Source organism: Coregonus lavaretus (genome assembly GCF_964263955.1).
Source record: "Coregonus lavaretus genome assembly, chromosome: 5".
Lineage (NCBI taxonomy): Eukaryota > Metazoa > Chordata > Actinopteri > Salmoniformes > Salmonidae > Coregonus > Coregonus lavaretus.
The window spans coordinates 11,977,195-11,994,850 of NC_139992.1; the positions used below are offsets into that span (position 1 = coordinate 11,977,195).

Genomic DNA, 17,656 nt, shown 5'->3' on the forward strand with positions numbered 1-17,656 from the left:
GGTACCCCCTGTATATAGCCTCATTACTCTTATTTTATTGTTGGTCCTTTTTATTTTATTTTTACTTTAGTTTATTTAGTAAATATTTTCTTAAATCTTAGTTTTCTTAAAACTGCATTGTTGGTTAAGTAAGCATTTCACGGTAAGGTCTACACCTGTTGTATTCGGCACATGTGACAAATAAAAATTGATTTGATTTTGGATTTGATTTGAATGTGTAAAATGCAAAAAAAAAAAGATATTTTAATTGCAGTATGTAAACTTAACATGATGAAAAGGAATGACATTTACTCTCATGGGTGGCCAATAACATCTATCTGTAAGCCACGCCTCTTGAAATAACCATAGGATTACATTAAGAAAGACCCAGCTGCATGTCAACCCAGCATGACAGTAAAAAATACCTAACTGATAATTAAATTAAACCATGTTTGGATAATTACCAACAACCCAACATGTTGGGTTATTCACACAACTGGCTGGGTCAAAATAACCCAACGTGTGTTATGTCCAATATTTACCCAGTGCTGGGTTTCCAAAGAACCCAAATTGGGTTGTTTTTAACCCAGCATTTTTCAGTGTACCAACACTCTCTCTCAGAGAGGTCCCGTTCTATCCCGTACCACAGTTTAATGATGGGTATTTTGTGTACGCCCATACCGTCTACCAACAGTCTGTCTCAAAGAGGCCTGGAGGTTACATTTACATTTTAGTCATTTAGAGCGACTTACAGTTAGTGAATACATATATATTATTTTTTTATACTGGCCCCCCGTGGGAAACGAACCCACAACCCTGGCGTTGCAAACGCCATGCTCTATCAACTGAGCTACATCCCTGCCGGCCATTCCCTCCCCTACCCTGGACGATGCTGGGCCAATTGTGCGCCGCCCATGAGTCTCCCGGTCGCGGCCGGCTGCGACAGAGCCTGGATTCGAACCAGGATCTCTAGTGGCACAGTTAGCACTGCGATGCAGTGCCTTAGACCACTGCGCCACTCAGGAGTTACGAGTTCTATCCCGTGGCAGTGTACTTACTTATTAACTCCTCTTCATCCCCTCTGGGACATACGGCCACAATGATGACTCTATTGTGTACACCCATACTGTCTGCCATTAGGCTGTTTTGTCAGTCGCAGTGTGAGGGCTTCAGATGTACTCCCTTGTCACAACTCAATCTTAGTTTTCTCTTTGCTTGCTTCTAGGAATCTAAGGCCTCTGACCTCACGTCAAATGGAATACAGAAAGCACTATGCAACTTGATGAATACTAGATCTTAATCAATTTATAAAACTCGTTCTAAGAGCCGGGTCTGACAGTGTGGGTGATCTTAGTGTGGACGACCTTAGTGTGGGTGACCTTAGTGCGGGTGCAGTGGCGATTTTAGCATGTAAATCTTGGTGGGGCAAAAAACTAAAATAAATGTGGGATGCATGCCAGCAAAGCCACTACACAACACAACACTAAACAATACATTAATTGCACTATAACAGTGACAAACAGTGCCCACAAACTGTTAGGACCTACATAAAGCTGTCCCAACAGCAGAGTCCCAACAGCAGTCCCAACACCTTACTACTGCTACACCTGGCTATCAGCGGAGCCTTGTCTGGCAGCAAAACAGTTCATTCAGCCTCATTTACTGCCTTTAAAAAAACCATAACTGATATGGCTGACTTGCTTAAACAAATGTGGTTTCTACTGATAATTGAGATGTACAAACTATGGCATAAGGGGATGACAAGTGGATAAGAGGCAATCTGTAATTTCGATTAAGACATTAATGAGAGAACCAGGATGGACGTAGTCAATATAACTATTTGTTCAGCACTTTTGAAATGTACAGCTACAGAATTCAGAACATGGGCCGTTTGTCACGCCCTGGCTCTGGGACTCTGTTATGTTGAGCCAGGGTGGGTTGTTTCTATGTGTTTTGTGTGCTAGGTTGTTTATCTAGTTCATGGTGTTTATCTAGTTTATTCAAGCCAATGGTGCGCATCGTCAGCCCGGTCCGGCCCGTCCCTGCTCCCTGCACCAAGCCTGTGGTGCGCGTCGTCAGTCCAGCACAGCCCGTGCCTGTTCCACCGGTGCTCCACTCCGGAGCTAGAGCAATCCGCTCCACCAGTGTTCAGTCCAGCTCCGGCCAGCAGGGCCAGACCAGACCAGGGGCGCTTTGGGGGGTTAGAGAGGGAGTGGGGGTCATGCCCGGAGCCGGATCCGCCTCCGAGGAGGAATGCCCACCCGGCCCTCCCCTGTTCGGTTTATGTTTGGCGCGGTCGCAGTCCGCGCCTTTGGGGGGGGGGGGGTACTGTCACGCCCTGGCTCTGGGACTCTGTTATGTTGAGCCAGGGTGGGTTGTTTCTATGTGTTTTGTGTGCTAGGTTGTTTATCTAGTTCATTTGTTTCTATGTTGGCCGGTGTGGTTCTCAATCAGAGGCAACGTGAATCAGCTGTTGCTTGTTGTCTCTGATTGGGAACCATACTTAGGTAGCCTGTTTTGCCACAGTGTTTGTGGGATCTTGTTCCGTGTATGGTTTGTGTCTGTAACCAAGGACTTCACGTATCGTTTTGTTCGTGTGGTGAAATATAATTAAAGTATGTTCGCATTCCACGCTGCGCCTTGGTCCTCTCTGTTCGACGATCGTGACACCGTTCTTACAGTGTTCTCCCTGTACACCAAGTCAGAACCGTAGGATAAATAAAGGGGGCATATAAGCAGACAATGAAAGCTCTTACAATATTCGATGATTACATTTCTAAAAAAGAACAGCACCACCGAGTCAGAACAATTGGCGAAATTAAGAGGTGAAAATAGACCAAATTATTAGGGTGAGGCACATGGGCGAGGCACATGGGCTACTAACAGCTTACAATAAACACTTAGTATTACTTTCTTAGCTACAGACAGTCCCTGGCATATTACATCATTTATGCAGCAGCATATAAGACATTTTTGGACTCACCTTGTTGTGCTGTGCTCACTTGAACAGGAAGGTAGCGCGGCGGTCCTTCGTGGGCAAATGTTGTCATCAAAGAGAAAGAGGCAGAATTTACAATTCCGAGTTGGATGACCGTTCAAAATGTATTTTCCCATTGTTGAATTTGCGATTTCCAACTTGTTGTATAATGTTCATGTCCAATGGTCGATGAGCACTTACTTACTCTTCATTATTTCTCTTCATATGACAAGGATTAAAAAGGATTTGCCAGTAGATTGTCGACTTGATTCATGATGATGACTGCTAGCTAAGATTTTGAAAGTAAGATGTTGACATGATCAGTCCAATCAAAGCTCCTGTACATATAACGTGATTTGAAGTCATTTTATCTGTGGCCAATGACCTTGAGCCTTGTTTCAAGGGCACTTCTAATGTAACTCTATGGCAGGACCCAAAGGGCTTGAATCTTCGATGTCTACTCTTACTAAGGACTTAGACTTGGCGGTGACGTAGTGTCCCCATGAGTGACAGAACACTAAGCCAATCACGCCACAATGCTCCTATTTTCTGCTGGCTTGCCCCACCTCCACAGAAAGCACTGAGCTAGGCTGAAACACCCGCATTTTGGAGCTACCATACCCAAGAAAACAAAAAAGAGACCATGTTTGTATGCGGCTTTATTAACTCAATGATATATATATATATTTTACATTGTTTGCAAACTGATATGTGACGTATTAATGCCAACATAACATGCAACATGCATTTATTTTTTTTTGCAAAAAATATGGCTTTGCCCCACCTGCCCTGAATGACGGGTCACCACTGTGCGGGTGACCTTAGTGCGGGTGACCTTAGTGTGGGTGACCTTAGTGTGTGATGGCTGTATCTCCTTGTGATATGTCTCACCCGTCTCTTTGTCCTGTCCTGTAGGTTATGAGGGAGGCAGCCTGCTGAAGTTCCTGCGGGACATAGAACACAGCACAGATATGATGCTTGACCGATGGAACATCGACATCGTCCCTGTAGACAAGGAGGAGAAGGGAGACCCAGTCCCCAACAGCATCGTCAACAACTACTTCTCCATCGGAGTGGTGAGGGAACAGACTATGCACACACAGACTCACCCACACACTCACTCACTCACACTCTGTTTATCAGATTCACCAGGAAATGTTTGTTGACATGCAGAACCAATCACATGCAGAACCAATCACATACAGACCCAATTTTCACCGTCAAATTCTTATCCTTAAAAACACTCACACACACAATCCTACCTGCCTTTCCATTTTCAGATCCAAACATAAGCAGGACATAGGCCCAGTACTATGCCACAGTATGGGATTGCCTATACCAGCAGGAGTTAAACAATTTGCAGAATCACTGGTGGTTTCTTAGCCTCTCAAGCAGGTTAATTACTGTTTCCCCTTTTAAAGGGAAGGAACCAGCATCGCCAAGGTCCCTGTTGCTCAGCAACCCTTTATCTCTCTCCTCACGATCCCTGTGTTGAAACAAACTACCATGAGCTTGCCTCAAACGTAATACACTAGAGGGACCAGAGGGACGAGGTCAAATGAATGCTGTCTCAGTTGTTGTCTTGTTGTCTCTCTGTCAACCCCTGACACTTCAGATGGATGTTTCCTATATCTGTTATTAAAGCTACGGTTGCTTAACTGTAACGTGCCTGCAGCATCTCATTTGAGGGAAACAATCCCTTTTATGGTCTTTCCTGTCTTTATTTTCTTCAAGCCCACCAGGCATCATTGCACGGAAGCCTAAAAATACACACCAGGAGTAGACAGTGGGACTAAGCTGAAGTGTGATTGGTACATAATATGTCTGGACCAATCACAGGTAGGATGAGGACCAGGGAGGAAGGGGCTAACTTGGCAGGGATACCATGCACTACTGTGATGTTATGCAACCCGGCCCCCACTAGTCCCACGACTGCCACATATTCATCAGGTTTCTGCCAAACACACGACTCTACCCTCTTGTTACTGCTGCATTATGGGTACACCCTAGCCAGCTGGTCCCAGATCTGTTTGTACTGTATAGACAACTCCTATGTGCTAATACAGCTAATGCAGCACCAACAGATCAGGGATCAGGAACACTTTCAAAAGTAGCTTACTGGTTTCACTACTTGATCTCATAATGGTCAGCATATTGCTGACAGAACGGAAAGACAACATGCTTTAAATATAATGTGGATTATATCAGCAAATGGCCAAGCCTCTGACCTTTCTATCTAGACAATGGATGTTTCTCCACTATGTGATGCCTGTGTCAGAAGGGCCAGGGGATGCAGGCCAGGGGGTGGCCAGGGGACAATACCCCCTATGGGATTCAGATGTGGACTGGTGGGTGGTAGTGCCAGTGCCAGGATGGTCCACACTTTGGTTGCAGCCACTGTCTAACATCTACCTCGGCTGTAGACCCTTTCTAAAGAAGGGCTGGCTACGTTTTAAACTGTTATTGATGATAGAACAGTTATTTACTGTCCATTTACAGTCCACTAAAATGTATCTAAATTCTGTGTTTCTCAGAGGACCTTTTAAGCTCAAATTCTGATCCCTTTAAAGGATTCTGTGTTTATGTAATCTACTTATACCATTGATATTACCATGTTGTAGATGGTGCTATGATCCAATACAGCATGGCATGGCCCTTACCCAGGGAAACAGATCGCATCGCAGTGACTCCAGCAGTCAGGGACAGATGGCTGCGTATCTGGCCACCAATGACACCTGAGCAAACGAACACTAGAACTGTGACTCAGTCACGCCATATCATGATGTAATCATTGGCGGCCCAGAATCGGGTTCAATATCCATACCCATATTGGGGCAGCGCTTCCTGCCATCACACTCACAGACCTTCCCTTCCCGAAGCCGGGGTTAGGTTGCCATGGCATTGACGCTCTCAAGGCCAATTTTCGAATCTCAACTGTCATCTGTTTCTTGTTGCAGTAAGTTAATTGTAGATAATATGGTAGTCGTAGTGACATGGAGAACGCTCTAGGCTGGAGATAAAGATGTTTTGTGGTATTGCTATTTTGTTCTCTGCCTCAGATGACTTTGTAATGCTTTTGGGCATCAGTGCTTTGCATTAAGTACACACTTAAGCTTGATCATGTTAAATAACAAATAAAATCTAACAATCATACAACCTACAAGAGTCAAACATAAATCAATATTGAAAAGAGCTTCATATAAAATCTTGACCATCATGTATTTTGATCTATGAAATTCCTGTTTAACAACTCTGGTCATTGTCAACTAACTTTGATCTGAATACAAAGACGCTGACTGAAGATTGTCTAGAGGAAACCAACGCTTTGATGAGACAGCTTCATGTTAGCCATACACTATACAGAGACTGCATTAACATTAACCCTCAGTCAGCACTGTAAACACACAGAACAGATGGGAGAGGAGTCTACATCACAGGAGGCTGCTGAGGGGAGGACGGCTCATAATATGCAAGATGGTGTAGCAGTGCGGTCGTGTATTCTGTTGTGTCCTCGTGTAAATAGCCAGTTTTTTTTAGTTTTTTGTATTTTTTTGTATATATTTCTCTATCTCACTTTCCATCCTTTAACTAAATATACTTTCCTGCAACTCACCTCACCCAATGTGGAACGGATTCTATTATTTATTTATACCTTTTATCAAGAACCTACAGCTGAAACTAGCCAGCTAGCCAGCTAACTAGCTAATTGCTATTAGCCACCCTTAGCGGTCTTCACCACTGTCCGTGGCCTGCACTACCTACCAGCCAGCTCTAGCCTGGACAATTATCGGCCAGTCTGCACAGCGTGCTATCGACCCAGAGCATATCGGATTTTCTGCCGGAATCACTGAATCACTGGACCTTAACACCGGATCATCGCAACTAGCTAGCTGCAACCGAATGGCTGTTGTTGGCTAATCACCACTGTCCCGACGCACCAGTTAGCCTTGAGCCAGCCTCGAGCCAGGCCCATCTCCCGGCTATCTACCTCACTGTCAACTGGACGGGACCTCCTAGTGTCGACACGGAGCCCCGCCGATCCATCACAACTGATCTGCCGACTTAATCATCTGATGTGGTTTCAACAGGCTTCCAGTTGCGACGACCATTAATTTATTTTTATTTTTATTTAACCTTTATTTAACCAGGTAAGCCAGTTGAGAACAAGTTCTCATTTACAACTGCGACCTGGCCAAGATAAAGCAAAGCAGTGCGATAAAAAACAACAACACAGTTACATATGGGGTAAACAAAACATAAAGTCAAAAATACAACAGAAAAAATATATACAGTGTGTGCAAATGTAGCAAGTTATGGAGGTAAGGCAATAAATAGGCCATAGTGCAAAATAATTACAATTTAGTATTAACACTGGAATGATAGATGTGCAAGAGATGATGTGCAAATAGAGATACTGGGGTGCAAATGAGCAAAATAAATAACAAAATGGGGATGAGGTAGTTGGGTGGGCTAATTTCAGATGGGCTGTGTACAGGTGCAGTGATCGGTAAGGTGCTCTGACAACTGATGCTTAAAGTTAGTGAGGGAGATAAGAGTCTCCAACTTCAGAGATTTTTGCAGTTCGTTCCAGTCATTGGCAGCAGAGAACTGGAAGGAATGGCGGCCAAAGGAGGTGTTGGCTTTGGGGATGACCAGTGAGATATACCTGCTGGAGCGCATACTACGGGTGGGTGTATTTATGGTGACAATGAGCTAAGATAAGGCGGGGATTTGCCTAAGCAGTGATTTATAGATGACCTGGAGCCAGTGGGTTTGGCGATGAATATGTAGTGAGGATCAGCCGACAAGAGCGTACAGGTCACAGTGGTGGGTAGTATATGGGGCTTTGGTGACAAAACGGATGGCACTGTGATAGACTACAGTGGGGGAAAAAAGTATTTAGTCAGCCACAAATTGTGCAAGTTCTCCCACTTAAAAAGATGAGAGAGGCCTGTAATTTTCATCATAGGTATACGTCAACTATGACAGACAAATTGAGAAAAGAAAATCCAGAAAATCACATTGTAGGATTTTTAAGGAATTTATTTGCAAATTATGGTGGAAAATAAGTATTTGGTCACCTACAAACAAGCAAGATTTCTGGCTCTCACAGACCTGTAACTTCTTCTTTAAGAGGCTCCTCTGTCCTCCACTCGTTACCTGTATTAATGGTACCTGTTTTAACTTGTTATCAGTATAAAAGACACCTGTCCACAACCTCAAACAGTCACACTCCAAACTCCACTATGGCCAAGACCAAAGAGCTGTCAAAGGACACCAGAAACAAAATTGTACACCTGCACCAGGCTGGGAAGACTGAATCTGCAATAGGTAAGCAGCTTGGTTTGAAGAAATCAACTGGGGCTCCACGCAAGAGCTCACCCCGTGGGGTCAAAATGATCACAAGAACGGTGAGCAAAAATCCCAGAACCACACAGGGGGACCTAGTGAATGACCTGCAGAGAGCTGGGACCAAAGTAACAAAGCCTACCATCAGTAACACACTACGCCGCCAGGGACTCAAATCCTGCCGTGCCAGTCGTGTCCCCCTGCTTAAGCCAGTACATGTCCAGGCCAGTCTGAAGTTTGCTAGAGTGCATTTGGATGATCCAGAAGAGGATTGGGAGAATGTCATATGGTCAGATGAAACCAAAATAGAACATTTTGGTAAAAACTCAACTCGTCGTGTTTGGAGGACAAAGAATGCTGAGTTGCATCCAAAGAACACCATACCTACTGTGAAGCATGGGGGTGGAAACATCATGCTTTGGGGCTGTTTTTCTGCAAAGGGACCAGGACGACTGATCCGTGTAAAGGAAAGAATGAATGGGGCCATGTATCGTGAGATTTTGAGTGAAAACCTCCTTCCATCAGCAAGGGCATTGAAGATGAAATGTGGCTGGGTCTTTCAGCATGACAATGATCCCAAACACACTGCCCGGGCAACGAAGGAGTGGCTTCGTAAGAAGCATTTCAATGTCCTGGAGTGGCCTAGCCAGTCTCCAGATCTCAACCCCATAGAAAATCTTTGGAGGGAGTTGAAAGTCTGTGTTGCCCAGCGACAGCCCCAAAACATCACTGCTCTAGAGGAGATCTGCATGGAGGAATGGGCCAAAATACCAGCAACAGTGTGTGAAAACCTTGTGAAGACTTACAGAAAACGTTAGACCTGTGTCATTGCCAACAAAGAGTATATAACAAAGTATTGAGAAACTTTTGTTATTGACCAAATACTTATTTTCCACCATAATTTGCAAATAAATTCATAAAAAATCCTACAATGTGATTTTCTGGAAAAAAAATTCTCATTTTGTCTGTCATAGTTGACGTGTACCTATGATGAAAATTACAGGCCTCTCTCATCTTTTTAAGTGGGAGAACTTGCACAATTGGCGGCTGACTAAATACTTTTTTCCCCCACTGTACATCCAATTTGCTGAGTAGAGTGTTGGAGGCTATTTTGTAAATGACATCACCGAAGTCAAGGATCGGTAGGATAGTCAGTTTAACGAGGGCATGTTTGGCAGCATGAGTAAAGGAGGCTTTGTTGTGAAATAGGAAGCCGATTCTAGATATAACTTTGGATTGGAGATGCTTAATGTGAGTCTGGAAGGATAGTTTACAGTCTAACCAGACACCTAGGTATTTGTAGTTGTCCACATACTCTAGGTCAGACCCGCCGAGAGTAGTGATTCTAGTTGGGTGGGCGGGTGCCAGCAGCGTTCGATCCATCTGCTAGCCCCGGCTCGCTAGCACGCGCAATCAACAGCCGTGCCTCCTGCTCGCCTGTGCTGTAGCAGCCTACGAACTGCTCCCGGACTTACCTATTGCTGTTCACTGGACCTTATGATCACTCAGCTACACAGCTGATGCCTGCTGGACTGTTCCTTTACACGGTACCCTATCCTGTTTATCTGTTTAGCCTCAGCCCAAACTTTCGTTGCCATTACCAGTTGTTGTCTTAGCCCTCTCGAATAACACCTGTGATTGCGTTATGCCTCTCTCCCATGTCAATATGCCTAGCCTATTGCTGTTTGGGTTAGTTCTTATTGTACTATTTTACTGTAGAGCTCCCAGTCCCGCTCAACCTGCCTCAGATAGCTCCTTTGTCCCACCCCCCATACACACGGAGACCGGCTCAATCGGTACCTCCAGTGATGCTATCTCTTTCATCGTTACCCAATGCTTAGGTGTACCTCCACTGTACTCATATCCTTCCATATCCTTGTCTGTACATAATGCCCTGAATCTATTCTACAACGCCCGGAAATCTGACCCTTTTATTCTCTGTACCCAATGCACTAGAAGACCAGTTGTTAAAGCCTTTAGCCGTATCCTTATTCTATTCCTCCTCTGTTCCTCTGGTGATGTAGAGGTTAACCCAGGCCCTGTAGCCCCCAGTATCACTCCTACTCCCCAGGCACTATCATTTGTTGACTTCTGTAACCGTAAAAGCTTTGGTTTCTTGCATGTTAACATCAGAAGCCTTCTCCCCAAGTTTGAGTTATTCACTGCGTTAGCATACTCTGCCAACCCTGATGTTCTAGCAGTGGCTGAATCCTGGCTTAGGAAGGCCACCAAAAATTCAGAAATGTCCATCCCGAACTACAACATTTTCCGTCTAGATAGAACTGTCAAAGGGGGTGGAGTTGCAATCTACTGTAGAGATAGCCTGCAGAGCTCTATCATACTATCCAGGTCTGTGCCCAAACAGTTTGAGCTTCTACTTCTAAAAATCCACCTTTCCAGAAATAAGTCTGTCACTGTTGCCGCTTGCTACAGACCCCCCTCAGCCCCCAGTTGTGCCCTGGACACCATATGTGAATTGCTTGCCCCCCCATCTATCCTCAGAGTTCGTACTACTTGGTGAACTAAACTGGGAAATGCTTAACACCCCGGCCGTCCTACAATCTAAACTAGATGCCCTCAATCTCACACAAATTATCAAGGAGCCTACCAGGTGCAACCCTAAATCCGTAAACATGGGCACCCTCATACATTTACATTTACATTTTAGTCATTTAGCAGACACTCTTATCCAGAGCAACTTACAGTTAGTGAGTGCATACATTTTCATAGATATCATCCTGACTAATTTACCCTCTAAATACACCTCCGCTGTCTTCAACCAGGATCTCAGCGATCACTGCCTCATTGCCTGCGTCCGTAATGGGTCCGCGGTCAAACGACCACCCCTCATCACTGTCAAATGCTCCCTAAAACACTTCAGTGAGCAGGCCTTTCTAATTGACCTGGCCTGGGTATCCTGGATGGATATTGACCTCATTCTGTCTGTAGAGGATGCCTGGATGTTCTTCAAAAGTGCTTTCCTCTCCATCTTAAATAAGCATGCCCCATTCAAAAAATTCAGAACTAAGAACAGATATAGCCCTTGGTTCACCCCAGACTTGACTGCCCTTGACCAGCACAAAAACATCCTGTGGTGTACTGCATTAGCATTGAACTGCCCCCACGATATGCAACTTTTCAGGGAAGTCAGGAACCAATATAAACAATCAGTTAGGAAAGCAAAGGCTAGCTTTTTCAAACAGAAATGTGCATCCTGTAGCACTAACTCCAAAAAGTTTTGGGACACTGTAAAGTCCATGGAGAATAAGAGCACCTCCTCCCAGCTACCCACTGCACTGAGACTAGGAAACACTGTCGCCACCGATAAATCTACGTTAATCGAGAATTTCAATAAGCATTTTGCTACGGCTGGCCATGCTTTCCACCTGGCTACCCCTACCCCGGCCACCAGCTCTGCACCCTCCGCTGCAACTTGCCCATGCCCCCCCCCCCCCGAGCTTCTCCTTCACCCAAATTCAGATAGCTGATGTCCTGAAAGAGCTGCAAAATCTGGACCCCTACAAATCAGCTGGGCTAGACACTCTGGACGACCCTTTCTTTCTAAAATTAGCTGCCGGAATTGTCGCAACCCCTATTACTAGCCCGTTCAACCTCTCTTTCGTATCGTCTGAGATCCTCAGAGATTGGAAAGCTGCCACGGTCATCCCCCTCTTCAAAGGGAGTAACACTCTAGATCCAAACTGTTACAGACCTATATCCATCCTGCCCTGGCTTTCGAAAGTATTTGAAAGCCAAGTTAACAAACAGATCACCGACTATTTTGAATCCCACCGTACCTTCTCCGCTATGCAATCTGGTTTCCGAGCTGGTCATGGGTGCACATCAGCCACGCTCAAGGTCCTAAATGATATAATAACCGCGATCGATAATAGACAGTACTGTGCAGCCGTCTTCATCGACCTGGCCAAGGCTTTTGACACTGTCAATCACCGCATTCTTATTGGCAGACTAAATAGCATTGGTTTCTCAAATGACTGCCTCGCCTGGTTCACCAACTACTTCTCAGATAGAGTTCAATGTGTCAAATCGGAGGGCCTGTTGTCTGGACCTCTGGCAGTCTCTAAGGGAGTGCCACAGGGTTCAATTCTCGGGCCGACTCTATTCTCTTTGTATATCAATGATGTTGCTCTTGCTGCTGGTGACTCTCAGATCCACCTCTACGCAGACTACACCATTTTGTATACATCTGGCCCTTCTTTGGACACTGTGTTAACAAACCTCCAAACGAGCTTCAATGCCATACAACACTCCTTCCGTGGCCTCCAACTGCTCTTAAACGCTAGTAAAACTAAATGCATGCTCTTCAATCGAACGCTGCGATAGAATATGTGGACAACTACAAATACCTAGGTGTCTGGTTAGACCGTAAACTCTCCTTCCAGACTCACATTAAGCATCTACAATTCAAAGTTCGATCTAGAATCGGCGTCCTATTTCGCAACAAAGTCTCCTTCACTCATGCTGCTAAACATGCCCTTGTAAAACTGACTATCCTACCGATCCTTGACTTCGGCGATGTCATTTACAAAACAGCCTCCAACACTCTACTCAGCAAATTGGATGTAGTCTATCACAGTGCCATCCGTTTTGTCACCAAAGCCCCATATACTACCCACCATTGTGACCTGTACGCTCTCGTTGGCTGGTCCTCACTACATATTCATCGCCAAACCCACTGGCTCCAGGTCATCTATAAATCACTTCTAGGCAAACCCCGCTCATTGGTAACCATAGCAACACCCACCCGTAGGATGCGTTCCAGTAGGTATATTTCACTGGTCATCCCCAAAGCCAACACCTCCTTTGGCCACTATTCCTTCCAGTTCTCTGCTGCAAATGACTGGAAATGTACTGCAAAAATCTCTGAAGCTGGAGACACTTATCTCCCTCACTAACTTTAAGCATCAGTTGTCAGAGCAGCTTACCGATCACTGCACCTGTACACAGCCCATCTGAAATTAGCCCACCCAACTACCTCATCCCCATATTGTTATTTACATTGCTATTTATTTTGTTCATTTGCACCCCAGTAGCTCTATTTGCACATCATCTTCTGCATATCTATGACTCCAGTGTTGATACTAAATTATAATTATTTTGCACTATGGCCTATTTATTGCCTTACCTCCATAACTTACTACATTTGCACACACTGTATATAGATTTTCTACTGTGTTATTGACTGTACGTTTTGTTTATTCCATATGTAACTCTGTGTTGTTGTTGTTTTTATCGCACTGCTTTGCTTTATCTTGGCCAGGTCGCAGTTGTAAATGAGAACTTGTTCTCAACTGGCTTAGCTGGTTAAATAAAGGTTAAATAAAAATTAAATAAAAAATAATATTGGCTGGAACGGAGCGAATGGAATTGCATCAAACACATGGAAACCATGTGTGTGATGTATTTGACGCCATTCCACTAATTCCGCTCCAGCCATTACCACGGGCCCGTCCTCCCCAATTAAGGTGCCACCAACCTCCTGTGGTCTACATGTACTTGTGGCAGGCACCTTGGGTTTCAACCCCAATCCCTGAGGCCACTTCAATCCCACATCCCCATAGAAAATGTCAAGATTTCCTTCCCTACCTTGCCTTGCCCCCTTAGACCCCTGTGATTCAAACAATTCAGCCCCACTTCAGTCACACATCCCCATGGAAATCTCCCAAACTTCCCTCCCTGCCTTGCATTGCCTTTACAGTAGGCATTATACAGTGGCTTGCGAAAGTATTCACCCCTTTTGGCATTTTTCCTATTTTGTTTCCTTACAACCTGGAATTTAAATTGATTTTTGGGGGGTTTGTATCATTTGATTTACACAACATGCCTACCACTTTGAAGATACAAAATATTTTTTGGGGTGAAACAAACAAGAAATAAGACAAAAAAAACAGAAAACTTGAGCATGCATAACTATGCACCCCATCCCAAAGTCAATACTTTGTAGAGCCACCTTTTGCAGCAATTACAGCTGCAAGTCTCTTGGGGTATGTCTCTATAAGCTTGGCACATCTAGCCACTGGGATTTTTGCCCATTCTTCAAGGCAAAACTGCTCCAGCTCCTTCAAGTTGGATGGGTTCCGCTGGTGTACAGCAATCTTTAAGTCATACCACAGATTCTCAATTGGATTGAGGTCTGGGCTTTGACTAGGCCATTCCAAGACATTTAAATGTTCCCCTTAAACCACTCGAGTGTTGCTTTAGCATTATGCTTAGGGTCATTGTCCTGCTGGAAGGTGAACCTCCGTGCCAGTCTCAAATCTCTGGAAGACTGAAACAGGTTTCCCTCAAGAATTTCCCTGTATTTAGCGCCATCCAGCATTCCTTCAATTCTGACCAGTTTCCCAGTCCCTGCCGATGAAAAACATCGGCAGGGACTGGTGTTCTCGGGGTGATGAGAGGTGTTGGGTTTGCGCCAGACATAGCATTTTCCTTGATGGCCAAAAAGCTCAATTTTAGTCTCATCTGACCAAAATACCTTCTTCCATATGTTTGGGGAGTCTCCCACAAGCCTTTTGGCGTACACCAAACGTGTTTGCTTATTTTTTTCTTTAAGCAGTGGCTTTTTTCTGGCCACTCTTCCGTAAAGCCCATCTCTGTGAAGGGTACAGCTTAAAGTGGTCCTATGGACAGATACTCCAATCTCTGCTGTGGAGCTTTGCAGCTCCTTCAGGGTTATCTTTGGTGTCTTTGTTGACTCTCTGATTAATGCCCTCCTTGCCTGGTCTGTGAGTTTTGGTGGGCGGCCCTCTCTTGGCAGGTTTGTTGTGGTGCCATATTCTTTCCATTTTTTAATAATGGATTTAATGGTGCTCCGTGGGATGTTCAAAGTTTCTGATATTTTTTAAAACCCAACCCTGATCTCCACAACTTTGTCCCTGACCTGTTTGGAGAAGCTCTTTGGTCTTCATGGTGTCGCTTGCTTGGTGGTGCCCCTTGCTTAGTGGTGTTGCAGATTCTGGGGCCTTTCAGAACAGGTGTATATATACTGAGATCATGTAACAGATCATGTGACACTTAGATTGCACACAGGTGGAATGTATTTCACTATTTATGTGACTTCTGAAGATAATTGGATGCACCAGATCTTATTTAGTGGCTTCATAGCAAAGGGGGTGAATACTATCATTCCAGTGTTAATACGAAATTGTTACTATTTTGCACTATGGCGTATTTAATGCCTTACCTCTATAACTTACTACATTCGCACACACTGTATATATATTTTCTGTTGTATTTTTGACTTTGTTTTGTTTACCCTATATGTAACTCTGTGTTGTTGTTTTTATCGCACTGCTTTGCTTTATCTTGGACAGGTCGCAGTTGTAAATGAGAACTTGTTCTCAACTGGCTTACCTGGTTAAATAAAGGTGAAATAAAATAAATTAAAGAAGCCACCTCACCCCTTCCTCACACTTTCCTCACCCCCTCAGTCTGAGGGGGGTGAGAAAACTATGAAACCTGACTATCTTTCCTGCCATCAACAAGCTGTCTGCTCTCCAAGCGTGTCTCTCTGGCTAGCTATGAGAAGAAGAGAGGGCCTGGGAGTGCCTGGCTCTGGCCCCTTGTCATGTAATGCTCTCTGGCCCTCTGGCTGGTAATGCGTTAGTCATAGCTCCTTACCCACCGTGTTACTCTTTGGACTGTGGATCCGATCCACAGTGACCTGACCTGTGTGTCGACAGCAGGGTGTTTAGTGCTTGCTCAGGGGACAGCCAGGCCTCTAGGGAGGGTAGAGGGAAGTGAAGGTTAGAGAGGGGGGATGGGGGATGAAGGGGGGAGAAAGAGAGGGACGGGGGGAGTAGTGCTGGCAACACACTGAAGGTCAGGGGAAGTATCAGTGACGGGAAGTTAGCGGCTGCCAGGGTCGACCAGGTTACCTCGGTAATGAATGACCGTGCTGAGTGACACCTGGCCAGGTCTTGAAGATAGGAGGGAAGCAGCCACCTCCACTCAACCTATCTCTCTCTCTGTCTGTGAACCCACATACACATCATACACACTACTATACATACACAGATACACAGATACACACTACTATGCATACACAGATACACACTACTAGCTATACATAAACAGATACACAGATACACACTATTAGCTATATATACACAGATACACACTACTAGCTATACATACACAGATACACACCACTAGCTGTATATACACAGATACACAGATACACACTACTAGCTATATATACACAGATACACACTACATTAACATTTACATTTACAGTCATTTAGCAGACGCTCTTATCCAGAGCGACTTACAGGCGCAATTAGCTATATATACACAGATACACACTACTAGCTATACATACACAGATACACACTACTAGCTACAGTGAGGGAAAAAAGTATTTGATCCCCTGCTGATTTTGTATTTTTGCCCACTGACAAAGACATGATCAGTCTATAATTTTAATGGTAGGTTTATTTGAACAGTGAGAGACAGAATAACAACAAAAAAATCCAGAAAAACGCATGTCAGAAATGTTATAAATTGATTTGCATTTTAATGAGGGAAATAAATATTTGACCCCTCTGCAAAACATGACTTAGTACTTGGTGGCAAAACCCTTGTTGGCAATCACAGAGGTCAGACGTTTCTTGTAGTTGGCCACCAGGTTTGCACACATCTCAGGAGGGATTTTGTCCCACTCCTCTTTGCAGATCTTCTCCAAGTCATTATGGTTTCGAGGCTGATGTTTGGCAACTCAAACCTTCAGCTCCCTCCACAGATTTTCTATGGGATTAAGGTCTGGAGACTGGCTAGGCCACTCCAGGACCTTAATGTGCTTCTTCTTGAGCCACTCCTTTGTTGCCTTGGCCGTGTGTTTTGGGTCATTGTCTGGTTGGAATACCCATCCACGACCCATTTTCAATACCCTGGCTGAGGGAAGGAGGTTCTCACCCAAGATCTGACGGTACATGGCCCCGTCCATCGTCCCTTTGATGCATTGAAGTTGTGCTCTCCCCTTAGCAGAAAAACACCCCCAAAGCATAATGTTTCCACCTCCATGTTTGACGGTGGGGATGGTGTTCTTGGGGTCATAGGCAGCATTCCTCCTCCTCCAAACATGGCGAGTTGAGTTGATGCCAAAGAGCTCGATTTTGGTCTCATCTGACCACAACACTTTCACCCAGTTCTCCTCTGAATCATTCCGATGTTCATTGGCTTCAGACATTAGCCTGTATATGTGCTTTCTTGAGCAGGGGAACCTTGGGGGCGCTGCATGATTGCAGTCCTTCACGACATAGTGTGTTACCAATTGTTTTCTTGGTGACTATGGTCCCAGCTGCCTTGAGATCATTGACAAGATCGTCCCTT

General features: G+C 44.7%; 1 protein-coding gene across 1 annotated transcript in view; it reads left to right on the plus strand.

The window, feature by feature from the left end:
- LOC311129626 (diacylglycerol kinase beta-like) overlaps positions 1–17,656 on the plus strand; it is a gene marked incomplete at its 5' end in the record, with an annotated part of 182,349 nt that overhangs the window by 100,270 nt on the left and 64,423 nt on the right. The window contains one exon of the mRNA XM_084161974.1: positions 3,872–4,032. Coding sequence (XP_084018100.1) covers positions 3,872–4,032 — 161 coding nt within the window. The remainder of the gene's footprint in view (positions 1–3,871; positions 4,033–17,656) is intronic.